Raw genomic sequence first — 24380 nt, 5'->3', positions numbered from 1 at the left:
ATTTATCAGCTCTGTTTGCATGTGTAGATAGCAATTGGACATGTTTGTACCAAAAATAGCTATGTGCGACCTTATATAAACATGTGCTAAGCTGATGCACTTGAATAATTTGGCATGCTTCTGCTTGGTAAGATGTATAGCTGTTCCTAGGTCGTGAGAGGAAATGCTAACTAAGCCTTGGACTACTGGATCAGTGCATGTCCTGTGGGTCTTGGTTCTGCCAGAGGTCTGATCCGTCGAGACCTGAGCTGGGCTGAGTGGGATTGGCTCGGGTCAGCCCATCAATAGCACTGGGGACAGCAATTAATATTGTCAAAGCAGCCAGGGAAGAGTTGCAGCATCAACAAAATGGAAAAGTGCTCTGTGACACTTTGCTTCCTCTGTTTTGCACATTTACATTGGGTAGCAGCCAAGTACACAGATCATGGTGGACAGAGAGACACAAAGGGAAAGACAGAGAGAGGGAGGGGAGTAGTGTGTGGTTTGAAACACCAAGTCCCAATAATCAATACTTGACAAGTTCTCAACAGTTCTGCTGACTGACAGGGAATACAAAGGGAAAATGAAGGGCCTGAACCAGCGCCCTGCCATCCCATTCTCCTCTGTCTCACATTTACTCGTTCTTCACACTTTCATTTTATGCCCAGACTGAACATTTTCTTTTTCACCTTGAATGTTTTCATTTAAGAATATATATGTGTGTATATATATATATATATATATATATATATACATCCATATACACACACACACACTAAACAAAACCTCACCTCGAGGAGCAGAGAGAAAAAAGAAAAAATATGACGATAAACAATTAAGCCATACCCAATGTCATTATGTGCATACATGCACTATACACTATAAGTATACATGCCTGCTTGACTGAACTTTTGACTCTTCTTTAAATTTACCTTTCCCATCCTGTCTACATCCCCATTTCATTAGAAAACAACATCTCTCTCACTGTGACTTCTTAGTGACAGAAAAACAACCGGAGAGGAGGAGATCGCTGTCCTGACGTCTACTGGCTGGCTCTGCCTTGTCATTAGAAGCCATCGCTCTTAACAGACACTCACACACAGACAGACGAACACGCACAGAGACATGGCAATGATCTGAGACTGAGGACAGCTAATACAATTAGGGAAATGAGGGGAGCAGTGCTGTCAGCTCAGCGTTACAGTGTGGAATGTCAGGGAGGAAGGCAGACAGAAGGAAAGGGCAGGACAAGGCAGCAGAGCCATTTAAAATCCTTATCAGAACTATACTCTACAGTACGCCAACCATGATGGGAAATTCCTGGATAAGCAAGTTTAGCTCTCATAGACCATGTCAGTCTCATATATATTGATAACATACAACAGTTTGGGTTTTGCCATTCATCTTCATTTTCTCTTCACTGATGCTGCATGCTCTGTCTGACTTCTTTTTAGCAATGTGTTCAGTAATTAAATTGCAATGTTAAGAGGAACCATCTGAATCCAAATCATCTGCTGCAACGGACGAGTAGTGCCACATTGTTGAAATGCTTTGTGTTCAAAATTCCCCGTACATGTCAGCAAGTAAAAATTCAATTTCAAAGGAGGTTTTGCTGGCAGGGAATGCCATTTAAAGTCCTGTGTGCGCCTTTTATTTTTAAAGTATACACATGCAGCCTGCACTACACTGGTAATCATGTTGAGGACTACAGAGGCGTAGCTGCCACAGGTAAATGATATCAGCAGGTACAAAGCGTGCAGAGGCCGAATGCCATTACAGGAGAAACAGCCCTGGCAGCGAGGCATCTACTCTGCTTTGAAGTACATTTAAACACAGCCGTGCTTGACTTCAAAGAGGGCATTACAATAGCTCCACGCCTTTCAACTTTGATAACAACATGTTCACTTTTTATTTAAACGTCTACTGTTGCCACCATTTTGAGGAGAGGAGAGGAGAGGAGAGGAAAGGAGAACAACTCAGGAACTGATGAAGGTAATAGTAATTAAACAATGGCGAGCTGAGATGCAGCTGAGGCCAGGAATAAACACATACATTCCTCTCAAAGTTACAAACAAGGACACACACACAACACCCTTCACAAGCAACTCTTTACTTTGAAACGTAGTTTCATTGGCCATTTTATCTGTAATAATGGAGCTGCAATTCAATTGGCTGAAGCAACCTAAACACACAACTGCTCTCGCCCAAAGTTTTATTTTCAGCAGTCTGCGTTTGCAACAAGCATGTGGAGATGATAAGGGAGAGAGGAAAGAGACATGAAGACAATCAAACACCAATTCTAAATGGATACATTCTGTCACTCTCTCTCACACACACACATACGCACAATATCACACACAAAACCTACATCAATTTAACTTATAAACATATTTCTCTACTATACCATCTCCCTCTCTCCAAATTAAAGCCATTATCTTAAGGCACAAGAATGAAAGCACAGAACGACTCTCAACCCAACACACTTGAAAAGAATGACATCAACTAGTACACGCATGTACAGGTGAACCCTTTTACGGCAGCAGGTGGTGGTGTGTCTCTCAGCAGGTGGTGGTGTGCGATAAAAAGGGTGAATCGACGTGGAGATGGGAAGATAACGCCACGTTGACGGACAGGAGGAGAGCGCCTGCACGGAAATTGAATCGCTGAAGCGCCACATATACTTTAGCAAAAAACAGAGAGATGGGAAGAGGCGGAGTAGAGAGGGGGGGAGACAGACAAAGGAGCGAGGGATACTTAAGGCAGCAGTGAGACTGCTCACTAGGCCAGACAGATGAGAGTTTGGGTAATAAAAGCAGAGGGAAATTGGAGAAAGATGAAGAAAAAGAGGGAAAAGGACTCATCGACACTTCCATTGTATGTTTGCGACTAACAATCCATCACAAGGCCAACTGTTAGCGTTGAAAATGAGAAAGGTGGAGGTGAAGTGCAATCACGATAGCAGCAGAGAAGGGGTTAAATCCTCTTCCGTGTGCATGCAGCCCTTTTCTTCACTCCACTTTCTTCAATTTTCTTCCACATAACAGTTATTCTTCCTGTTCCTCCCTCGGCTTTCATCTGTCTTTGCTAGAGTGCAATTCCATCACCCCTGTGACCGGTATTCCGTCTCATCAACCCCCCTAACTTTTACTCCACACACATATGAACACACACCGGCACAAATAACCCCACTGAGATGTACAATTATCAGGCATCCAGCACGCGGCCAGGCGGCTTTAGAGAAGCCATTAGCCAACCGAGTCCTCTTACCTCCAGGGATTTAACACACTCTTGAGAAGATGGCACACACACACACTATGTTTTCAGATTCAATAGATCTAATCTCACAGCACAGACTCAAAGTTTATCGGACAGTTGCAACAGGTTGACAAGACATATATCTCTCTGTAATGTAAAAACGACTAACGTAAATTAAATACAGTTAATCCTGGTTTGGACAGCAAAAGGCGATGCTTGAATTCCCAAACAAATGATCATTATTATTACAAAACTGATTAAGTGCTCCATTTTCTATTACAGGAGTTAACACATAACCAGTAACAATATTCAATTAGAATCTTGCATTCGTGCCAGCAATCATTGTATAAGAGTAGGAGTCATATTTTTGAAATGCCAGATGACTCATATTAGCATGAAATACTTCAGCTTCTCTGCTTGGTGACAACAGCTGTGCATGTGGACTGGTGGAAATGTGAATGCTGTCAAAGGGAGTGAAACATGGTCATGCAATCCAAGCGGGCAAAGGCACCGGTCGAATAATAACAGGCATAAGCAAAGCTAAAGCAAGGAAATGGTTTGTCACTATCTGTGTCCCTCTCTCTCCTCCCTCGCTTTCCTTTCAGCTTGTATCCTTGGACCAGACTCTCAGAGGGAAATCCAATTTGTGTTAACAGCACCATGTTGTCCTGATAACATCTATCACCTGGAGCTAGAGAGGCAGTGCACCGTGGACACATCCTGAACTGCACCTATTACAACATTGACAAGATCACACATATCCAGACATGCTCACACACAATTGTGTTCATACAACACATGTATACATGTGACAAAAGTTGTGAATAAAGTGTTCAGATCTTTCATCTAAGAAAATTCCACAATAACAAATACAGTGAAAGTAAGGCATTCCAAAAAGGACTATCAACAGAATTTGTTTAAAAAAAATAAGAGTACTCATTATGCAGAATGCCCTCTTTCAGGGGTTATTTGATCATATAATTATTGGATTATTATTATGTCTGATGCACCATAATTTAGTATTTTAATTCTACTTAATAATACTTAAATTTAATATAAAATGCGTATTTAATGAGTAGATAATATGTCTCAATCTGCAAGGTAACCATTGACTGTCAGATAAATGCTCGAGAGTAAAAAATACAATCTTTTGCTAAAGTATTAAGTACCTAGAACTTACTTAAGCACAGTATTTGGTCACCAGAGAATACTAACGCTACAGTCTATCCAGTCCACATACACACAGCATTGAACAAAACAAGGGGAAAAGACAAACAAAAATCAAAACTACACAATTTTGGTTTCAGTTTCGAGCTTTGTCTTAAAGTGGCCTCTTAGATACTGATGGTTGGTCTGAGTGGATCAATTAAGTGACAGTGGCTCACAGTCTCTCTCTGTCTGTCACCCCACCCGGTCTTTCACATATCTCTCTCACACATACACACAGAAAATGCAATATGTGTCTGGTTCCACTCAAGCAATGTGACACTACAGCACTTCTTCAGACATCAAATAGGGTCAGCAAGTGATTTCACTGATCTCCGTCGAGTACCTTTGCTTTTCCTTCCCAGCCTCTCTGGGAATAAATGAGCCAATGCAACTGAGTCTATTGTTACTTCTATTTTGTGATTGGACAGTTATTGTTATGTGCTATGTTCTGCAGTGTCTGTGAAATGTTAGAAATATATTCTAAATAAAATAAAATCTTTATATTTCCTTGTGCTTTTATAGTAGTTGGTTTGTATTTAAAATGTTTTGCTTAATTCTAAGCAAGGTTTAGGTTTCGTGTGATGGATGAACAATCTGGAAGCAACGAGTACCTTCATTGCCTGGGCTTTCTTGTGAAACATCTCCTCCATGTCCTCTGCCAGCCTCTTCACCAGACGCAGCCCGTCAATCTCCTGCACTCGCACGGCCCGCTCAAACTCCTTGTATTTCTGAAAGAAAACCACACGTTCTTGTTCAGGTTACAATTGCTGCGACAGTTAAATAAACTGTTAAATGTAAACAATGTGTTTTAATAATTTAACTTTGCAATCAATAGATAGTTTATAGCATGGACATAGTCCTACCTATAGTAATATTTCTCAGGCAAAGCAAGGAAATGGACAAAAATAGGTCAAGATAATATCAACAATTTAGTCTTATAAACATACTTATGAAAGCATTATTGTATTTGGGTCATTTTTTGGAAATGCAGAAGCTAAAAAAAGCAGTTTATTTATACAAACTAAAATCATAAGTTGGCCTTAGTAGGCTGTTTACAGCATCTGACACAATCTACAGTAGATCTTTGTTAAGGAAAACTTCACAAAAAAAAAGAGTTTAACAGGAAACAAATGAAAGAATTGTTAAGAAGCACTACATACTAGAAGGGATTCCTGTTCCAGGATGAAAAGACATGTAATAGGTGTTGTTTATATAGAGTAACCAAAAGTAGCAGTGCTAAAATTACAATATAAAAAACGCTACAAAGAAATCAGTGGTTCAAAAGTGGAATATTAGAAGGACTTGCTTCTCCAAACTGATCTACATAGAAACAAAACCAATCAGCTCAGCCAAGAGAATTATCAGCCACCTTCCACTTTTACCAGCCACACATAAAGCATCGATGACACGCCACTGCCCTCCGTATCTGCCCCACACTAAATCACATTATTCTGCAATTCTAGGGTGCTTAACTTAACCGGCACCATAACCGGGGACAGTGACATTAAGTCTTGCTAATTCCACACCAATGCATGCCACACACACACACACACACACACACATATATGCAGAGCTGATCTAAGTGAGGAGGTATACCACTACAGAAAAAAAGAGTAAGAAGAAAAGAAAACCATTTTTGAAATCTCTGCAAAGCTGTAGGCGACTGTGTTTCACTCTTGGGGGATTTAACAGCAGATTACCGCCATATCAAATAGCATGCCCCCTCTAATGTTATGCCAACCTGCTTAGACGCATGCTCTCAGCTGCTCCTGTACAGCAACACACAAGGAGCTGAGCGAGGGGAGAGGGATCACGGTAGGAGGAGAAATAGGGACAACATCAAACACTGAGGCGGCAGCTTTTAGATTTAGGCAATCATCTGAAAAACTGCAGGACATCACCAAACAGAGAGGAATATTTTTACTGCTTCGTACCAAAACATTTGATAAGGGTGAACTCGAGGGTGAATCGAGTACGAAAAAAGGACGCCGAGAGAGGACACTGAATGTGAACATTGATTGTTATCTTGTTAGAATTATGGCCACATTGCTTGATTGCCTCCATCCCAAGGCGAAGACGTAACCAAACAGAGATAAAGGGAGACAAAAAGAGAGACAAGAGAGAGAGAAAAGATAGGGAGAGCAAACACTGTGTGGGTGCAAAGAGATTCAAGAGATGCAAAGACAGGTAGGATGTGGAAGAAAGGGAAGGTGGATGGATGTGAAGGGTGAAAAGTGAAGGTAGAAAGTAGAGAAATAGGATAATGGATGAACAGAGAGAGCACAGGAAAGTAATACTGAAGTGGGAGGTCAGAGGGTGGTGTGAAATGCTGTACAAATTTAAAGAGCTGCAGGTGGGCAGAAGGGAATCATTTGGTTTAATATGGATTTAAAATAAGAGCTTAAGTGGAAGGGATTTTTTGATAGCAATTGGAGTGATTAAAGAGAAGAGGGTTTGATTCATCATAATCATAATGGAGTCTGGGGTTATTAAAGACAGGTGGAGCAACGAGCAGCAGGGACAGAAAAGAGCTACTGACATTAAGAAGCCAGGGAATGCTTGAATAAAATCAAATTCATCAGGGGAAACACTCACTGTTTCATCTTTATCTCCATATAATAGAATCAACACTATGTTCACAACCATAACACTGAACCGTCTGTGTGCCTTTGAAACGCTGCCGAAGTGGTGCCTTTGCTGCCAATTTCATTTGCATGCCACAGTTTGGAGTATCAAGATCGTCTTCAAAAGCTCCGGTGCAGCCGTCCAAATGTGCTTCTGTTTCGCATATGTCTGAGATTGGATCAGACACAGAGAGGGAAGGGAAGAAAGAATGAAAATAATTAAATAAATCCTACAATGGGAAGACGCACCTCAATACGTGTTACCATAACGTCCTGTTAGATACAATTATTTCTCTTCAGAACTGTTCTGCGTGACAACGACCCCACAATCACAAGTTTCACATTTTCTCAAATAAACTTGTGTCCCTCACCCAAAAGCACTGCTTATTAATTGCAGCCTCGAGTAACATATTCTGTAGCCAATCAAAGTGACGGGCTGATGACTCAGAAGCCGAATTACAGCGACCATAACCGTATGAAAATCAGAGCGATAATCCCACTGATGACTGACAACCGCTGTGTGTTGGAGGAACAGAAAATCCAGGTTTAAAGCCTGGTTCCTGGCTGGTAGTGGTGGGTTGTTAAAGCTGACAGGTCAGCGGCGGCTCAAACCTGAACTGGCTTGACTGGTCTCTTCACCAATTTTCTCCTTGTCCATTCTCCCTTTACTTGATCCCTGCAGCTTCTCTATTGGAGTTGGTATATCTCCTGCTTTCCTCTTTCATCCATCTTCTTCTCTGCACCCACTTCCTTTGCTAATTATATAAATGAATGGCTGACTTCATTGCTAAAAATCCTCCCTAAACACAGTTATTAAGTCTTTTCTTTTGAAATCAGTATATTCCTTGTCCATGAAACTGGCCCAGAACTGACAGATTTTACACACTTCACCGAGGCATAAGGAAAGCAACGAGTTCCCATGCCCTGAGCCGAAGTGTTTATGTGTTTGCAATCACGTTTGTGTGGTCTGTGAGAGGCGAAGAGGGTCCAGATGACCACAGGCTGTCTGCAGCGCTATGTTCAGTCAGGCAGGCCAGAGCAAACCAGACCTAATTAGCCTGAAGCTAGCCTCTTCACATCACATCAACATCACAGGAAAGCCAACTGACATACATCCAGAACCACCATTTCCCAGGAGAGGGGACAGGAAAGCTTCTTCAACGGGCTTCATCGGCAACTTAAGGTCAAATATTATTCGAATATATAAACCTACAACATATAGAGTTGCTTTTTGTAAATTATTTTAATTTATTACATTTTTCTCAGGAAACATTTAGTCCTTGTCACCTGAGAAGTACCACACAAGTCTTGGGACGTTTCTGCTTTGGAGGAGGTGGCTTGTATTGGGATGTAACACTGGGCTGGAGTAACTGTTCATGTCTTCTAGCTGCTCATCTCCTGCTGAGCAGTGACACCATCTTCCAGGAATTGTATGTTTTGGCCTGACTCTGCTGTCGAGCACAAAATAATGTTCTTTTCCCTTTTCCCTGAGGATTGTTCTATTTGCTGGTTTGTGCACCTGGATAGTGGCCTGATTTACCAGTCGCATGTACTCATTTCACCAGGGAGAATTCTGCAGTGCTCACCTATAATATGTCCTGCAGCTTCAGCTCAAACTACACAACTAACAATGAAGTGGTTCCATATTTTAACAGTGGTTTCAAAACATTTTACCAGCCGGCTTAGCTGCTACAATATGGGGTTGTAAATTGTTCATATAAGGATCGGTCCTACGAATTACAGAAAACATTTTTTCCTCTTGCAGAAAATTTGGGTTAAATTTGCCTAGGCCTTGAAATGTCCACCTCTGATATTTCTGCTGCCACCTCTATGCAATGGTGAAAAGACTTTTATTGGTGATGGTCACAGAAAAATGCATTAATGGACACATTACAAACTCAACAGCAATGTGTCTTTCTAAAAAAAAAAAACACATTGGAAAGAGGCACTGCTGATTTTTTTTAAACATTGTTTTTTCACACCATGAGCACCACAAACTCCATTCCATTCACCTCCATTGTATACATCCTCTATATTGGAGTCCATTTCGCATTACAAATACAGGCAAAAAAGACTGGTTGGGGCAGTCTCCAGCTGAAACCTTACTGTTCACTGTTAGATGGATGATTGTTTTATTCTTTTTCAGTTAGTTAGCAATAGTGTATTCAACCACGCTAAATGACTGACAGCTTAGGAGGGTGAGGCTCAGTGTGTTGTACAGTATACAGTCACTCTTTGAAGCTGCCCTGCAGCCAGTCGTTGTCACTTGAGCACCATACGGTGCTTCTAAGCCAAAATAACTGTCTGCCCATGTATGAAACTACAGCCCAGTCACAACTTTTACTTTTCGCCTTGAAAGACATATATCAGGCTGCTAAGGCTGCATAATGTGTCCATTGCAAAAAGTCCTTTCAACTGTGTTGAAGACAAGCAGTGGTGACACACATTGTATGGTCTGTGGTAACTCAATCCGTCTCTCTCTCTCTCTCCCCCCCTCACCCCTCTGCTGTGCCGCATCACACGAACGAGCTGATGCTGCTAATCTCTCTCCTGCACGGTGCTCTGACTCTAGGACAACAATCAGAGGCTACCATCGCCATATCCAGGCTGCACTTTAGCACACAGAAACAGAGACATGTGCAAGCCTGCATATGCACACTGGCACCCACCCACATGCATAGAAAACTCAATAAATTATCCAGTAAGTACACAGTCGCTCCAAAAGATATGCAGAAGCAGATGGCAGAATACCTGCGTAAAAGCACCTTTTTCTTTGTTTTGTCATTCATCATAATATGTGAATGACATAATATCACGTGTGTTTTCATATATGTATGTCAATTCCTTGGGGTTTGATATTAAAGTGATTAATGAAGGGGAAAAACTTAATTTCACACTAAGACTGAACTTCAATTCCCCAAATCCCAGCTCATTTTACGCGTCACCAGAGCCCACTTTACCTTGGCCCACTCTCACACAAGCTCACAGCTGTTTGAATCTCTCTCTCTCTCTCCGTGTGTGTGTGTGCGCACAGACATAAAATCTCTTCTTATTTTACACTTATTAATTATTGAATTTAAAAAACATAATTTACACCTAAAAGTAAATGTAAAAGCCCAAATAAACAGTGTTTTTGCATAGATGTTTCCTGTCTCTCTGGCCCACTAAACGAAGCTGTACATTCACGGCAGACAAGGAGAGGCAGAAGTATGTGCCAAGACGACGAGCAGACTACCCTGAATTACAAGTCTGTGTGCTATTCTATCCAGTCTGATTCAAGCTGTGTTGTATCGTTTTCATTCACATAAAGCAGCCCCGTCTGTGTTGTTTGCTTCTGCCAGCTTCTCTGACTACAACTAGATGAGTCTGATTTGATGAACAAAAGAGACACGGCTCAGAAAAGCCTCTGAATGTGTGTGTGTGTGTGTGTGTGTGTGTGCGTGTGCGTGTGCGTGTGTGTGTGCGCGTGTGCTTGAGGACACGAGAAGAGACTACACAGGGACAAAGAGACCAATAAGTCCATTTTACAGATGATGTACTGAGGCCCCTGAAATGATCAAAAAGTGTGGAACAGTCCTCAAGATTCACATGTTTGTCACACAAGTCAAGTGTTCTTGTAAAAACCTTTGATTGAAAGTCACTACTTCAAGATACTGATGATCAATAACAATGGATCAATAACAATGGAGGAAAACAGGGAGAAAACAGGAAGATAATAACTGTATCAGGGACTCCCCATCAGTCTTTTTAGCACTTATCGAAACAAAATGTCTCCTTCTTTCTTTCATTCATCCATAAATGGACACTCAGCAGCAGATCAGCAGATCAATATCAATGTCGTTCATATGTTACCGAGTAAAATTTTGTAAAGCATGGTGTCGCTGCAAATCACAATGTTTTGGAATATTAAATAAAATACATTAAAACAATAAAACAATGCTGCAAAGCAATATTTGCCACCAGCAGTAAGATTCCAATAGCTGTACTTCATTAAAATCACAATCTTTCTACCAGTAGGATAATGATGATTTTTTTAATATACTAAAATATGTCATGCTTATTATACTACATGTCAGAAGGAAATGTACTTTCTACAACACTTTTTATCAGCTAGTTACAACTGCAGTTCATTTGCAAGATTTTACATACAAAAGATAATTAAGTTAAAGTTGTGTCTCCATGTGTCCATTAATGCAAGCTGCAACCTTGTGCCGACAGTGCGAGAGCACATATTCTCCTGAAACATGATCAGGAGAACAAACGTCTTGCAGTTTCATAATTTCCTATGAAGGACTACTGACTCCCCAAAGCCATGTTGGTAATTACAGCCAACATGGCTCGGGGAGGAGGAGGGGAGCGGCGGTGTAGAGACAAGGAGAGAGAGGAGGTGAGTAGAAAAAGCAAGAAGAGGTAGGACCCAGAGGCATCACAAGGTTAAAAGTTAATTCTGCTTTCTGCCACAGTGTCACCACTGAGTGTGCAGACTATATGTGCAGCAACCAGGGGAAAAGCACAGAGTGAGGATCGAGGGACTGTCTGAAACAATTGCACTTTGACTGATGTTGCATTCACTCCAAGTCTGTTACTTGAGCAGACAGGAGCGCCAGCCCAAATCCACAGCAGGAAATCAGTGCTGGATCACAGGATCTCCCAGGAACGCCAAATCGTTGCTGTGCCCTCTTCCTTTCATACCCTCCCCTTATATGCCAGCCGACAAATTGTTCCCTTTAAAAGAAAAGCGCTGGCCGGAGATGAAGTGGAACAATTCATTTCACGCTTGTCCTCCCTGCCTCAAAAGCATGTTGGCCTGAGTCGCGTATCTGGTGGCACAGAGACACTCCCCGTGGATAGTAAAACACACACTCACTCACACACACACACACACACACACACACACACAGACATAACACAGACAATATGTAAATCAAACACTTAGTGTAAATACTTATCACAAAGATATAAAACCTCTTTAAACACTGATAAAACTCATGGGATCATAAACGTGTCTTGCCTGAGTGGCCACACCTTAATTGCTGCTTCATTCACCATAATGCAAAATCTATCAGTGAGGATGAATGTGATATTGATCATAACGCAGAGATGTCTCAAAGTAAGATCAATGTGCTGTGAATGAGTGGGGAAGATTATGAGAACAAATGTACACGCACACACACACACACACGCAGACACACACACACACACACAGATCTTTGACAGACCACTCAATCATACAGTGAGAAGAGGGCAGCTCTTGATAGGAAATAGACTGTGCCATAGAAGTGAGCTGGGAAAGGCTTCATTGCGGTCTGTTACTGGCTCCTGGACATCTACCCCGCGGTCAGACTGACAAAGGCTGAAAAAGCATGACCAGGAAAGCAGATCGTGGTTTGACTATCACTTGGCAGTAGGCGTCCTGGTCTCATTTTTCTTTTCTTCTAAAACAAGATTCAAGACACTTAATTGTCATTGTAGGCATACAACAAAATTACGTTTGTTAACTTACAGTGACCAGCAGCAAGTGAGCAAGATAAAACAAAAAACAAAAAGACATTAAGATAAAAACAAGCAGGATAAACACACATAATAGAAGAAAATGAAACTAAAAAGGTATTGCACATGCAATGCAATGTTAATGTGTATAATACAGTGATGGGGGGCATCAACTGTTAAACATACAAAGTTGACCACATAGAGTAAAAATTCTAAACTGTATCCCATGCCATTTTACTTTGCCAGTTGAATGCAATGAATCACTTAAAACAACTTCATTAATTTGGAGGCTGATTCCAATGAAAGATAACCGAATCCTTGTGTCTGGCTTAGTGACAATGTTCCAAATATTGTATCTATTTGCTTTTGATTGATTAACGCTCTGTGAAGTCTAGACAGATGACAACAGCTAAATAACGATCCTACAAGTCTTTCTTTGTCATCACTGTTACATGCTGGTGTCCTATTCTTCAGTGGGCTGACAGCAGCGACAGCAGAATTGACTGCTGAAAACAGTTAATAGTTTAATTTGCAACTAAACTGTTGAACTTAGCGTGTGAGTCATCAATAGGAGCAGCAACCGTCATTATCTCAGGAGAGTTCAATGAACAAACTATCCCCAAATGTGGGAGGGAACATATTAAAGACTGATTGTTCAATTACAATAAAATAATATTGTAAATAATATCCCTTTGCCTACAGATTCTACATGTGAATGCAGAATCTGTCGATAAAGACTACAAATACTGCAGCAGAAAAACACAATTACTGTATCATATAAGGAATATTTTAACGCTCGGGTCATTTTAATGGTCATGCAATCATACCCAAATGACACCTTGACTTGATTGTTTTGTGGGGACCTGCAACTTAATTTAAATTTGACCTCAAGGACTTGAGACTTGCTCTTGACACTTGAGCAGACTTGTACTTGTTTCAAATTTCTTGAGACTTCCCCAAAAGACCACGCTGGATCTGTGAGACACTACACACACAGTGGACAGCTTAGACGTAAAATGATAACATCAGCATGCTAACATGCAACGCTTACATGCTGATGTTTAGCAGGTATAATGTATATTGTGATCACCATCTTAGTTTAGCATGTGCTTGGTAATATTTGCTTATTAGCACTAAACACAAAGTGGAAATGTATTTACTTTGAGGGAGCATGAACGCAAAACAAAGTTTAAAATTCCATGGTATTTGCATTGTTGAGATATTTTACTTAATACCACCAAACAATGTCATCCTCGTGGTGTTATCATGAGAAAAGTCAGGGGGTCACTGAAGTCAGTAGGCTTCATGCTTTGGGGATCACAACCTTAAGATATTTCAGTCAGGACCAAAAAGGTATAGCAACCGACAAACCAACAAATCCACCATGCTGGTTCTCCTTCAACATGTTGAGTATCATCCATACTACACAACTAAATATGAAAATATGATTCTTTTTTTTTATCTCTCAGAAATTAAATTTGGGAATGCAAACAAAAACTGCAACCCAAAGTTACTATCATTCCAAAGTTTTAAAAATAATTACACTGTGAAATGTAATTTGCATCAAAAATCACAGCTTCAGTGTGATTATTTTGAATCTTTTGGTTTGTGTTTCCCATAGTTTTCCTTTTTGCTTTGCAGTTTTTCTGATCTTAATGGACAAATGTTCCAGGGGCAGGGATTCTTTGTGGTGTGGCTCGTTTGTTTTTCTAATGGTCCAATAAACTAGCAGTCCGATCCTGCCACTAACTCGGAGAGTGACCACAGAACAATACTACAATGCTCCATCAATGCTATTAGCATTCAGGCAGTAGCCTTCCCTACAAGTTTAAATTAAAACAATAGCACTCATTACTTTATGAAACCATCCGATATTTGACCAGATACAAGCCGTGTTGCTCTTTTTTATTTCAGTATAACTGAAACAAGTTACACACCTCACCCATTTCACTCCTCAACACAATTCACCCACCTGCAGCTCCGGAGTGTGTGTGTGTGTGTGTGTATGTTTGTGTGTCTAAGTGCTTTTGCAGTGACAGTGTTTAAAGGCTGCCTGAGGGCTATTAAGAGAAACAGTGGAATAACAGCTGTACACTAACACAAACACACACACACACACACACACACACACACACACACACACACACAAGGCCTTATGGCATATAGCTGGTACCGACGTTCAGGAGATTGTCCCAGGCTGCACTGTGTCTGTTGGGCATGCACCATTGCCCCACAGAGTGGGTGCCAAATCCCTGCTCTCTCTAATGACCGCCATATTTCAATGTCCTCACATGCCTTGCCATCATGGTGTGCCCCCCCACCACCCACCCACACACACACACACACACAGATGCTCCTTAACGTCTGAGGCTGACATAATATATGCCAGCATGGGAACACATCCACACTAAAATAATGTACATATATAAAGCAAAGGCAGCCTATAGTATAGTATAGGAAGTTCCCTCTCTCCAGTCTCCACTTTTTATTTCATACAGCCATAAATCACTTCACCAAAAAACATAATAGCACCAAGCGCAGGTCTAATCTGTTCACATGGAACTGATAAATAGTCCACAGTCTATCTGTAGTTGCCTGCATTCAGTTGGTTTCAGCAAAGTCGTGGAAAACATTTGTCATGCTTTGCAGCACGTACAATGTGGCTTGCTGCTTCCCTATTCCATTCCATACATTCTCACAGTCTCAAATTGATTCTAGCAGCAGCCAGTGTGAAAGTGAAAGGAGAGAGCAAAACATTGTGGTGGATGTATTAAGGTAATATTCATCCTTGCAATTGGAGATTTATTATGGGAAGTTGTACTTTTTGGAGCGCAGTTTTATTTGAGATTGCTTCGAAGGCCCCACAAAGAAATGGGGGAAATAAATGTACCACCTATAGAGGAGAAGAATGCTTTTGTGAACCGCAAAAAAATGTATTAGTAGACACTACGAAGTTAACTGAATATACGAATACAATAAACAATTTTCAATAAATGTAGAACATAATATATATACTAAAACTGAAATACATTGAAGAACATAAACATCACAAGCATAAACACACTACATAAATATGATCAATTATGAGCCTGAATGATGCTGGATATTTGCAGATGAAACTGCCATCAATATTTGGGGGTTTTAAAAGTCAATACATTGGACAATAGTACTTTTTTCAACATTAGATTTGTTTCTCAGTTTCTAAATAAAATAGAATAAGAAAAAATAATAATCTCTCTCTCTCTCTCTGTGTGTGTGTGAATATTTGAAAATAAGGAAGTGTTGTGGGAATGCATGTGGTCAGCATCAGTGTTAACAAATGCTGTGGCATTTAAATAGAGGTCAGTTTCTCTGCTGTGAAAGTAAATATCATTCTACACACCACATGACGACTGCTTGTACTATTGCGACCCAGCAGGACTAATCAAAGTCTGATTGCCATCAGCATATTGTACAGGAAGGGGAAAGTCTTTCATTATCACTTTTGGGTTCCAGATGCCTACTACGCAACTGACTGAATGAATATTTAATGGTATTACCAACCATACCTCCTCCACAGCAACTAATGGTAACCTGCCTTTATACTGATTGTCCAGTGAAAACTTCATAGAATTTCTATGGAGCTGCATTTCCAGTCAATATCAAACAGGATACTCATTTATCGCTGTCGGCCAAAACAGCAGGCTATTTTCAATTTTTGGCAGCCATAGTTGATCAGTGTCCAAATTAACTTAACAGGTTCCAAAATTCATTTGCAGCCACATATACAAAGTCTCGCAAGAGTTTTACACAAGACGGATCCGTTGTAGCCTTCACCCTAACGTACTTCAACCGAGTGCTTGAGATGGCACCAACAGGTCAAGTCAAGTACAACTCGGCAAGATGTCACAGCTCAAAATGTGCTTCACCAAATGGTTAAGAAGACCACTCCAGGGTATTAAATAACCAATACTTTGTCACCACACACCTAAAGCATGACCAGCATTAAATTTAACTTTTGCGAGTCATTGAACAATTTGAACCAGTACCACGTTGTGACCATTGGATAAGTCAAAGGCCAAACTGAGGACCAAAACATTGAAAACATTTCATGCAGTTGACATAAAAAAGAATGTATGGGTTGGCAAAAATGTCTCTCTATGGATTAAATGTGGACTGCTTCCTTTCCACTCTGTCAACTGTCTTTCTCACCGCACGTGAACACCATGTAATCAATACGGCTCAGCATTGATCCATATCGATTATTGTGTCGAAGTAATCATTGCCACTTACTCACTGCTCAGCATTACCACAATGTAATCTGCATATTAGCCAGCACAGGCCTTTTACCCACATGATATGTAAAGGAGACACAAAAGGAAAGGAAAATAAACACCCACTAATAGAGTTAAGTTGAGTTTGAGGAAGAGATTCTTCAGTGTTGCCTGGGTCCAGACCTTTGAATCTGGCCAATACATCGTGTTCGAGTCGACTGATTCATCTGGCATCGTAACATGAAACAGAGGTTTCTTGATTAAAAAAGCCTTTGTCGGCTGTGTGGCGATACCGAGGACTTATATTTACAATTAAGACCGCTACAGACAACATTGACCCTGCTATGAGTTGTAAGGCTCAGAAAATGTTACTAAATGACGTATCAATGCATTTCCAGCAAATACATATGCCTTCTAATGACGCATGATTTGGATATTTTCATGTCTGGGAAAAATCTATTATTTAGCCTCCCTCTATAGTACTGCCAGATGCCGGGATGAGACTTTGGCATAGCTTCTTTTCAGTGGCGTCTTTGTTGGCGTATCACAGACCCTCTTCTCGTGCCTTCCTCATTTGTGTGTTACAAAACATTGTGAATCTTAAACCCTTCAAAGTAATCTAAAACATTTTACACAAATCCGCCCAAAATAGCCGCAAGGTCTATATGGGACAATTACCCCGACATCTCATTAAACTTATAGTTTCGCGTCAGATCTGCTGAATAAGAGTCTTGATTTCGATATGACCCCCTTTATTAACAAATTAATTTTGCATGTCTACTCAATATTGCCCGACATTGTAGGTTAGTAGTTTTTTTTAAAACTTTGGGTATACATAATTGTATTCTTCGACCCTGTGTTGGCAAGCGTGTGTTTGGGTGAGATGATAGCAAGTGCAGGTGAAGGTCATCAGGAGGCGGGGCTACTGCTGTTCCACTGAGCTGAAATTGGCAGCACTCTCACAGTCCATGAGAAGTGTTGTGCAAATGGGGCGCAGTGTGAGGCTCCATAAAGTACAGTCAAACGAAGTGTTTGTTTGTGTGAGTGTGTGTGTGTGTTGGCAGAGGCGATGCAGAGGCAGAGGGGGTGACTTGGGACACATATTGAGGACGCCTGAGAGTGCAGCGAGTGCACGACACAGTGCTGGGCCAGCGGAACTAGTTTTTTAAGCGTGTGTGCACCAACACTTGCTCCAAACACTGGCGTGTCCCAAGATCCCCTACCATGTATTCTTTAGTGCCGTAGCTGCAGCCTATCCATTATTAAAGCAAGGAGATGGAGGGAGAGGAGGAGAGAAAGTGCGAGAGAGAAGGGGAGAAAGAGAGAAAAAGAATTGCGGAAGGCACAGGGACACAACAAGACATGGGTGAAAATGTTGATGGAGGGAGAGTTGACAGAAATATTGAAGGTATAACAAAGAGACAAAGTGAGGGAAAGTAAGAAAGAAAGAGCTGGGGTACTAGTCCATAATGTATAAAGCCAAATTATCTGAGCATGCAGAGATTTAAGACATATAAGGAGGTACTTGTGATTGATGGAGCAGCTGTAATGGGTCGGACGCCCAATACGGGCCATCTTTACCTACAGCACACAGTGTGGACCCAAACAACCGGCAGGATGATGGATGTGGGCAGCAAGTCACAGACAGTCCTTCACACATGTCGCACACGTTAATGTGCTAAATAGTACTCGTCCCGCCCCTTTACCAGGTTTCGTTTATGTTTACTCTCTGCATGCAATCCATTCCGGAGCACAACAATCTGTCATAATTACAGAAATCTGTGAGAGTGTGTGTATGCTTGCATACTTGTGTGCGTCAGTTAATGTCCGATGTAGCCACGGTGAGATGCTCTTTATCTGCAGGGCAACAGAGGCAATGTCAGAGCTGAACAGCCAATGACAGATGACAAGAGGATATGTATCCTCAGTGTTCGAATTCATCATCCTAACAGCACAGAGCACAAGGTGTTACACTGTATGAAAAACACTCCGTGTGCATGTGGATCTTCTGCAAAATCTTCAGGAACTGGGAAGAAAAATCAACTTCCTTGCAAATTACCTAATAAATCAAACACTTCTAACGCAAATTAACTTAGTCAGAAAGATTGGGGATAAAGCAAATAGGTAAACCACACAACAAGTCATCAAAAGGCACTTGATTCTTTTTAAGCCCCCACACACAGCGTCAGCAGTCGTGCTCTTTAAAAATTGAAGTTCTTTAATCCGGTAGCAAAGGGCCTCGCTCCCTTGCTCCTGACCGCTCTACAGTAAAGGCAGGGCGTTTGATTTACAGAGGCTTTTCTCATGCTTTCTCACCAACAAAGCACTAATTACAGTGTGAGTGAGTGGCTGTGTTGGCTAAAGCTGGCCTATAGGACATGAAAGAATAGCAGCACAGGCTGCACTCTCGCCTGCTAACGCTGTAATTAACTCTGGGACACGGCATTCCTCCGTCTTTCTTCACTCTTTTTATTCTCTTACACATGCACACACATGCACACACACACACACACACACACACACACACACACCTCTGTCTTCCCTCACGCTCTACGAACAGTAACGGAATTAAATTTAGCAAGATCATGCTTTGGTCAATGAGAATAAGAGTGGGAGGGGGGAAAGAAGCAGGAGAAGAAATGGGAGGGTTAGGGGAGGTTAGGGGACGAGGGACAGTCATCAGTACACACCTCTCCACACCCCCTTCACTCACCTCGTCGCCAGCCGTGCTGAACCAAACCTGACAGCTATTCAATTTTCCCAAAGCTAAATCTAATCTGCAGCCGTCACCCCCTCACTGACACACTGTTACACTGGAACATCTCAGCCATCACCCACCCTTGGCAGCAGACTGGCACCAGCACACGCACACACAGACACAACAGAAACACGCACACACACACACACACACACACACACACACACACACACAGACAAAGTCATCAATGGGGCAGGAAAGGCAAATAGAGGGCAAAAAGAGAAATAAGTATAACTTCTCTTTAAATGATTCTGAAGAACAAGCGAAGGAGTTTGACCAAACAATTTTGAATTAATGGACCCAAAAAATTGCAGCCTAAAACTCTATATGTTTCACATTTTTTCACAACATGTTGAACCACAGCAATTTTTGACTAGCTACCAAAAGAGTCACATAATATATGTCCAACAGGATTGTCTAAAAGCATTCTCCGATAATGTAATTGTGGTGGAGAAATACTAGAACTCTTCATTTTATATTTTATATTTATTTATTTGAAACCAAAATTACAGTAGCATCTTAGAAACTACACTATATGAAATGTGTGGGTATTTGTAGAGGGAAAAGGCCTCCTCTGGTAATTAAAATTCACAGATGTATAGGTCCACAATATAACACTGAAATTATTCTAGCATTGAGTTCAACAAATGTACTTCTTAACACATATGCTAACAAAAATAAAACATTTTCTTTAGAAATATTTGAAAAGGACGATTTGTGTAAGAAACAAACGGCACTTTTGAACAAGTATGACAAATGCATGACATTTGGGAATGAAAAATGCTAAATCAAATTAAAAATGAAAGCACTGAGTGGAAAATCTAAAAAAATAATAAAAATAAAACTTTCCACTGTTGCCATCCAAATATGTCATTAATTTTAAATGAACATGAAAAACTGAGATGCATAATCATTTCCACTTCTAAATTAGATAATTAGTCACACTCTTAAATCTGGTTAGTGTGTCTAAAATACATATTCAAAACAAAAATAGATATATATTTTTTTCCAATACAGACAAAGTGCCTTCTGTAGTATTAAGACGTGTTTCTATGAGACAAGTCTTATAGTAAAGTCTCCAATAGATCAAAACAAATTGCTGTTGTGTGTAAATCATAACAGAATGAACTGATCTCTTGGGTTTATTAGATTCTAGACAACCAGGCAGCCCATTAAATAAAGCCAAATTAACTGGTATCAAGACAAAAATAGGCTTTTTTTAAAAATATGTTTTTGCACTAACTATGAAGGATGCTACAAATGAATTTTGATGGATAGATTTTAAAGGGGGTCTATTTTATAAGGTAAGGTTCATTTTCTTTTGATTTTTTAAATCAATCAGTGATAACATTGTATTTTATAGAAATACCCCACAATGATTTTAAGTTTATTAAGGTAGTGGGTAGTCAGAAAAGAAATGGAATTCAAGACATCTTTCTGTCTATACTCCATAAGCCCAGCACACGTATGCTGTGCTTCACTTCACTGGACGACTTTTATACTGATAGATATTTTTCATCTACCGCTTCTTTTTGAGGAACCACTCCACTATGTCTTCTTTTGCTCGTTGTTCAAGAATATTGTCAGCATGTCAACATGTCAGTGGCTTGCAGCATTAAGCTCTTTGGTAATAAAAGGAGAACGGTATAGCACACCATACATGCTCACACACCCAGACACACAAACTCGTCTTCCCCATCCAGGCAAATCGATTCCAGCATACTCTTGGTCACACATCATTACTTTTTCCTATCATCCTCCGATCTTTTGCTGTGTAAACGGTGTGTGTGTGTGAATGTGTGATTGAGCATGCTTTTAGTAGGTATGCAAATTTAAGACATACACACGCTGCGAAGACATACAGCACGGTACGCCTGCTGCCTACAGCTCATACTTTAAAAAAATATAAAGCCGACGTGCCAGCCGCTATGGCGATCCCACAGAATGATCATTTGTCTTATATCTTCCATTACCAAGAGGCTTGAAGTTATTTCAGCGTGGCATAATGTCCCACTACTTTGATTCCAGAAAGCCATAACATCAGTGAGGTGAAAACTAGTCCAGCCAACAACACACACACACACACACACACACACAGACACAGACAGACACAGCCATCACAGCCAGGCTGGCTCGTATAGACAGGTTGCTCAATGATACATGAAATTAAAGATTTCGACAGAATAGCAGTGAAGAGGGTAAAACACACAGAGCTAATTCTAACTATCAGTGGGAGATGTTTAATGTGTTTCAAACAAAAGTCTTCTTTCCGTTGTATGTGTGCACAGTGTTCAATGTGCACGTGTGTTGTGTTTGCTAACGTCTGATTTGTGTAACAAATTGAAGGCTTTATTGATCATGATGGTTTCTTCTTCTTCTTCTTCTTCTTCTTCTTCTTCTTCAGGGACTCTAACACAAGTTAGAACAACACAACCTCACACAGACACACACAGACAGAGAGAGAGAGACACACACACACACACATGCCCTACTGGTATAACCTTGAAAGAAGAGCTGTTTCCGATGTGGCATGAGAAGGGAGGACAGCTCAGGACAGTAGAGGAGAAGAAAGAGGAGAAGGGGGCTTGGATCAAAGGCCAAATCTGGTCCAACTGGATTAAATAAATAATGATTTCAAATTTCTGTCTTTATATTCAAATGATTAGATTTCAATAATTTCTGTACTCTAGGTCCTTCTGTGAATTGTTTTACAACTTAGTAGTCATGCAATACTTGACTATTTCAAGTCATAAATTTGTCCAAAATTGAGTCTACAAACCTGTTTCCATTCTGACTGAAATTACTGAAAGCATCTATATAAATGATCTCAGAAAGTCATTTATGGCATGGTTTTATGTTGAACTTTTTAAGAATATCTCTCATTCAAGAAGATTACATTGGAAGTAAAATCAAAAATCTAGTCAACAGAGAAACTGACATTTTTGGCATTTTAACTTGGAACACGAAGTAAAAGCACAGGCCACAGTATAGGTGCAAGACTTTAAAACTACTGTACAGAAATTTTGATTCAATTGTAACAATTACATTTGTGCATCGTCATGAGGCAGCTTATAATAATTGAACTACCAGCTACTGGTCCAGCTTTTTCCCTTCTTAATGTTTCAGCGAAAAAGATTCAGCAAAACACCAGAACATTCAAATAATCCCTCGTGTTTGTCTATTTATGCAGCATGATTCAGGTTAAGTTGTATGCATAGTGTGTGAGAGAGAGAGAGAGAGAGAGAGAGAGAGAGAGAGAGAGAGATGCACTTCCTCCTAAACATTCAATAAAATTAGGAACATGTACTTTAAATAATTCAACTCTGTAATTTCAGGTTTTAAAGAATTTAGTGACATCTGAGAATTGAAAATACTCCTAGGAGAAGGAGATAGAGCATATCTTGCTGTCCAATACGTATTAACATGCCACAACCTGAGGGACAGTGAGTGACCTACACACACTCACACACACTGTATACATATATAATTAATATTCAATCTATATGTTATATTAATGTTATTGTGTATTAATATTATTGTATGTTTAATTTTTTTTTGATGCTTTGGCAATACTGTTTTTAAACTTTCATGCCAATAAAACAAATTGAATTGAATTGAGAGCGGGGGGGGGGGGGGGGGGGGGGGGGGGGGTATGGTGCTTTGCAAGGGAGTTTTGTTACACTATAGGGTCGGAGATGTAACTGAAGGGATACTGAGTCTATCTGTCCCTTGCCCAGGGGAAACAAACACACACGCTCTCTCTCTCACACACACACACACACACACACACACACACACACACACACAAGCCTTGGTCTTTTCTCCTCACTACCCTCCTCCTCTCTATGTACACCAGTGTATATCCCTCATTCTTTCTGCCTATTTAAAAGCATTTGCCCTTGGGGAAACTGTGGTCCCTCCTCAGCGTTCCTGGACAAGAGCTGCTAGACTATACCGGACACACAAAAAGGGAAAACATACAGGACGGTGAGCATGCAGCTATAAACCCTGTACATCTGACAATACTGTGAGATCCAGCAAGTGGGCACAGGGAACAACACTATACTTGCAACATTTGGTGTCAAAGATGCACTTTTCCCACAAAGAGGTCTCCAGTCTTTTCTTTGCTCAATTAACCCTGCGGCCTTCATTTGCATTTCATAAAGAGGTCGTCACTCTGTGGGAGGGTTATCTTTTTTTTGGAGGCAGAAAAAGATGAGAGGGGGGGAACAGTTTTTATCCTATCAACAAGATAACGCCACTCCTCTGGCTTCCAAGTATAACTGATGAAATCCACGCTATAGGCCTATATGTGTCTATGTGACTGTGCTTGTTAATATGCAGTGCACGTGTGTCATGTGCTACATCTACTGTATGTGTGTGGGAGGGAGGGTGCATTCTGTGTGTGCACTCATTTAAAGGGTACATGTGTGAGTTTTTGTGTCAGATCACTAGTTTGGCCTGTGTGACACCAAACAGCAGCCACACACCACAGTGGGTCTATGCATCCGACGGGACCCTGTAACTGATGGCCCCAAGCACAACATTGTGTCTGTGCACCCGCTGAGAGGTTAGCTGCGGCTTGGCCCTTTATCCACCGGCTATCCATTAGCCAGTGTTAACTCATGCTTCATCAACTGACCCTCCATTTGGGAAATTTGCATTCCATCACACTCAAATTTAGTGGAAGCGGGATGGGAACAGACTGCAGAGAGGTACGAAAAGAGTAAAGAGGGTGTTAGAAATGTGAGGAACATTCAGTTGCTTAGCAAAAAAAAAAATTGCTTTCCGGAGAGTATATCTGTGTGTGTG

At 40.8% G+C, this 24380-nt stretch overlaps 1 protein-coding gene across 1 annotated transcript in view; it reads right to left on the bottom strand.

The window, feature by feature from the left end:
- The window catches only part of LOC142949638 (voltage-dependent calcium channel subunit alpha-2/delta-3-like), a 106298-nt gene that overhangs the window by 80704 nt on the left and 1214 nt on the right, over positions 1-24380 (bottom strand). The window contains exon 3 of the mRNA XM_076091395.1: positions 5055-5171. Coding sequence (XP_075947510.1) covers positions 5055-5171 — 117 coding nt within the window. The remainder of the gene's footprint in view (positions 1-5054; positions 5172-24380) is intronic.

Source organism: Anarhichas minor, unplaced genomic scaffold (genome assembly GCF_050575085.1).
Source record: "Anarhichas minor isolate MPS153535 unplaced genomic scaffold, ASM5057508v1 ptg000003l, whole genome shotgun sequence".
Lineage (NCBI taxonomy): Eukaryota > Metazoa > Chordata > Actinopteri > Perciformes > Anarhichadidae > Anarhichas > Anarhichas minor.
The sequence above is the reverse complement of the archived record's forward strand: the minus strand, read 5'-3'. Positions and strand labels throughout refer to the sequence as shown.